This window comes from Hibiscus syriacus, unplaced genomic scaffold (genome assembly GCF_006381635.1).
Source record: "Hibiscus syriacus cultivar Baekdansim isolate YM2019G1 unplaced genomic scaffold, ASM638163v2 tig00110332_pilon, whole genome shotgun sequence".
Taxonomy (NCBI): Eukaryota; Viridiplantae; Streptophyta; class Magnoliopsida; order Malvales; family Malvaceae; genus Hibiscus; species Hibiscus syriacus.
This window is the reverse complement of record NW_024062688.1, coordinates 5,238,379-5,240,293: the sequence shown is the minus strand read 5'-3', so window position 1 is coordinate 5,240,293 and position 1,915 is coordinate 5,238,379. Positions and strand designations below refer to the sequence as shown.

At 37.8% G+C, this 1,915-nt stretch overlaps 1 protein-coding gene across 1 annotated transcript; it reads right to left on the bottom strand.

Moving 5' to 3' along the window:
- Positions 1 to 676: 676 nt before the first annotated feature.
- LOC120120151 (zinc finger protein 1-like) lies at positions 677 to 1,701 on the bottom strand. The gene is made up of 2 exons (XM_039139858.1): positions 1,247 to 1,701; positions 677 to 1,071 (listed from the first exon to the last, which is right to left on the bottom strand). The coding sequence occupies exons 1-2, from the start codon at positions 1,699 to 1,701 to the stop codon at positions 717 to 719; spliced, it is 810 nt and encodes a 269-aa protein (XP_038995789.1). The 3' UTR covers positions 677 to 716.
- Between the last annotated feature and the right edge of the window lie 214 nt (positions 1,702 to 1,915).

The window sequence follows — 1,915 nt, the reverse complement described above, 5'->3', positions numbered from 1 at the left end:
TATATATAGTTAGTTAGAATCCACTTACACTATATTTTATTTTAATTTTATATCTTTTTAGGATCATTAGATGAGTGAAAATAGACGACTGAAATTAACCGTACGAAATAAAAAGATATTTATAGAAAAAAATAAGAAAATAATATAAGTCATCTATTTCTATTTATCCAACGATCCTAGAAAATTATAAAACTAAATGTTTAATACTAGGTGTAAGTGGATCCCAACCTTATATATACATCGTATAAAACTTTCTAGTTTTACACAATTTTAAGATCGTTTAATAAGTGAAAACTGAAAATATATAGTTAAGGTTAACAATAAGATATGAGAATATATTCAGAGGAGAAAAAATATAATCGAAGTCATTTATTTCTCACATGTTATGAACTTAAAAATATATAAAACCAAAAGTTTTACACTAAATGTAGGTGAATCCTATCTATATGTATATAATCAGTCTTTTATCATTTAAATTCGTAAATAACATGTATCAAGGAAGAATCATCCATGTTAAAAAAGAATAATAGTGGATCAAATAGAACTTAACGAAATGAATTTGGAAGCATCTCTATAAGTCTTGTCTAACCAAGATGCAATTACAGAAGATCAAACTACAACTCAAAAGGAAAATAAGGCAAAAGGAAACTCTAGTGAGATTAGAAAAGCAAGTTAACTAGAAGATTATGTCATTAGATGATTAAAACTAAGGCTACTTAGAGCTTCAAAGACAAGTCGAGTTTCAACTCATCTTGATTAGTGTTGAAAGGGTTAACACTACTATCCCACCAATACCTACTCCTCCCCTCTGTCGACGGACCGAACTTCCGAACACTACTTTCTAACCTAGAAGCCGTACTGTTACTCACCGATGATCCGGCAGCGGCAAAAGTCTCCATCGAAAGATGTCCGATCGGCAGTGTTTGATGAATTGGCTGTCGAGACCATTTGCGGTGCCCATAAACATGTGGTGATGGTAGAAAAGTTGGCTTGTGTATCATAGAGTGGAGTTGAATCCCAAGTGACTTATTGAATGAGTCATGCAAAGGAAGCGAGGCCATGGTCAAATATCTACCAAACGCCACGAAGGATGCCGCCGCACCGGCACTGATTCTTTGATGCCCTCGTTTGGCTAGTGTCCTTTCTCGTTTATGAGCATTTTGGTGCCCACCCAAGGCCTGTGAGCTAAAAAACTTCCTTTGGCAATAGTTACACGAAAACACTCTAGGCTGATCAGTTGCGTTACCTTGTTGATTCAGAGTCCATGGTCAAATATCTACCAAACGCCACGAAGGATGCCGCCGCACCGGCACTGATTCTTTGATGCCCTCGTTTGGCTAGTGTCCTTTCTCGTTTATGAGCATTTTGGTGCCCACCCAAGGCCTGTGAGCTAAAAAACTTCCTTTGGCAATAGTTACACGAAAACACTCTAGGCTGATCAGTTGCGTTACCTTGTTGATTCAGAGTCTCCGGCGAATCCCGATCGTCACACGGATCGACGATCTTGAAACAGTCGATGAGATTGAGTGCGGTTTGTTTCGAGTCTTGAACTGTGTTCGAGTCGTCTTTGCCGGAAAGACTCAGATCCAATACAAGATCATAGTTGTCATCTTCATGTTGCTTGGCGCCGAGGCCGTTCGAGATCGAGTTAACGGTGGAAGTTTCCGAGAGAGATGGTCCTGAAGATCTAGGAGGCTCCATGGGAGGTTTATCAATATGAATGTTTTTGTTTTTGTGAGAATATAAGTCCCTAGTGGAGAAGGAGGGGTTTAAAACAAAATAGAGACAGGTGAAATATTGATGTCTATTGTACATACAGGTACAAGGTCTTAATATTGTAAGAGAGAAAGAGAGAGACGGAAGAAGAGGGAAATGAAGATATGTGTTGTTTTATCAAGCATTTTGGTATATTTAC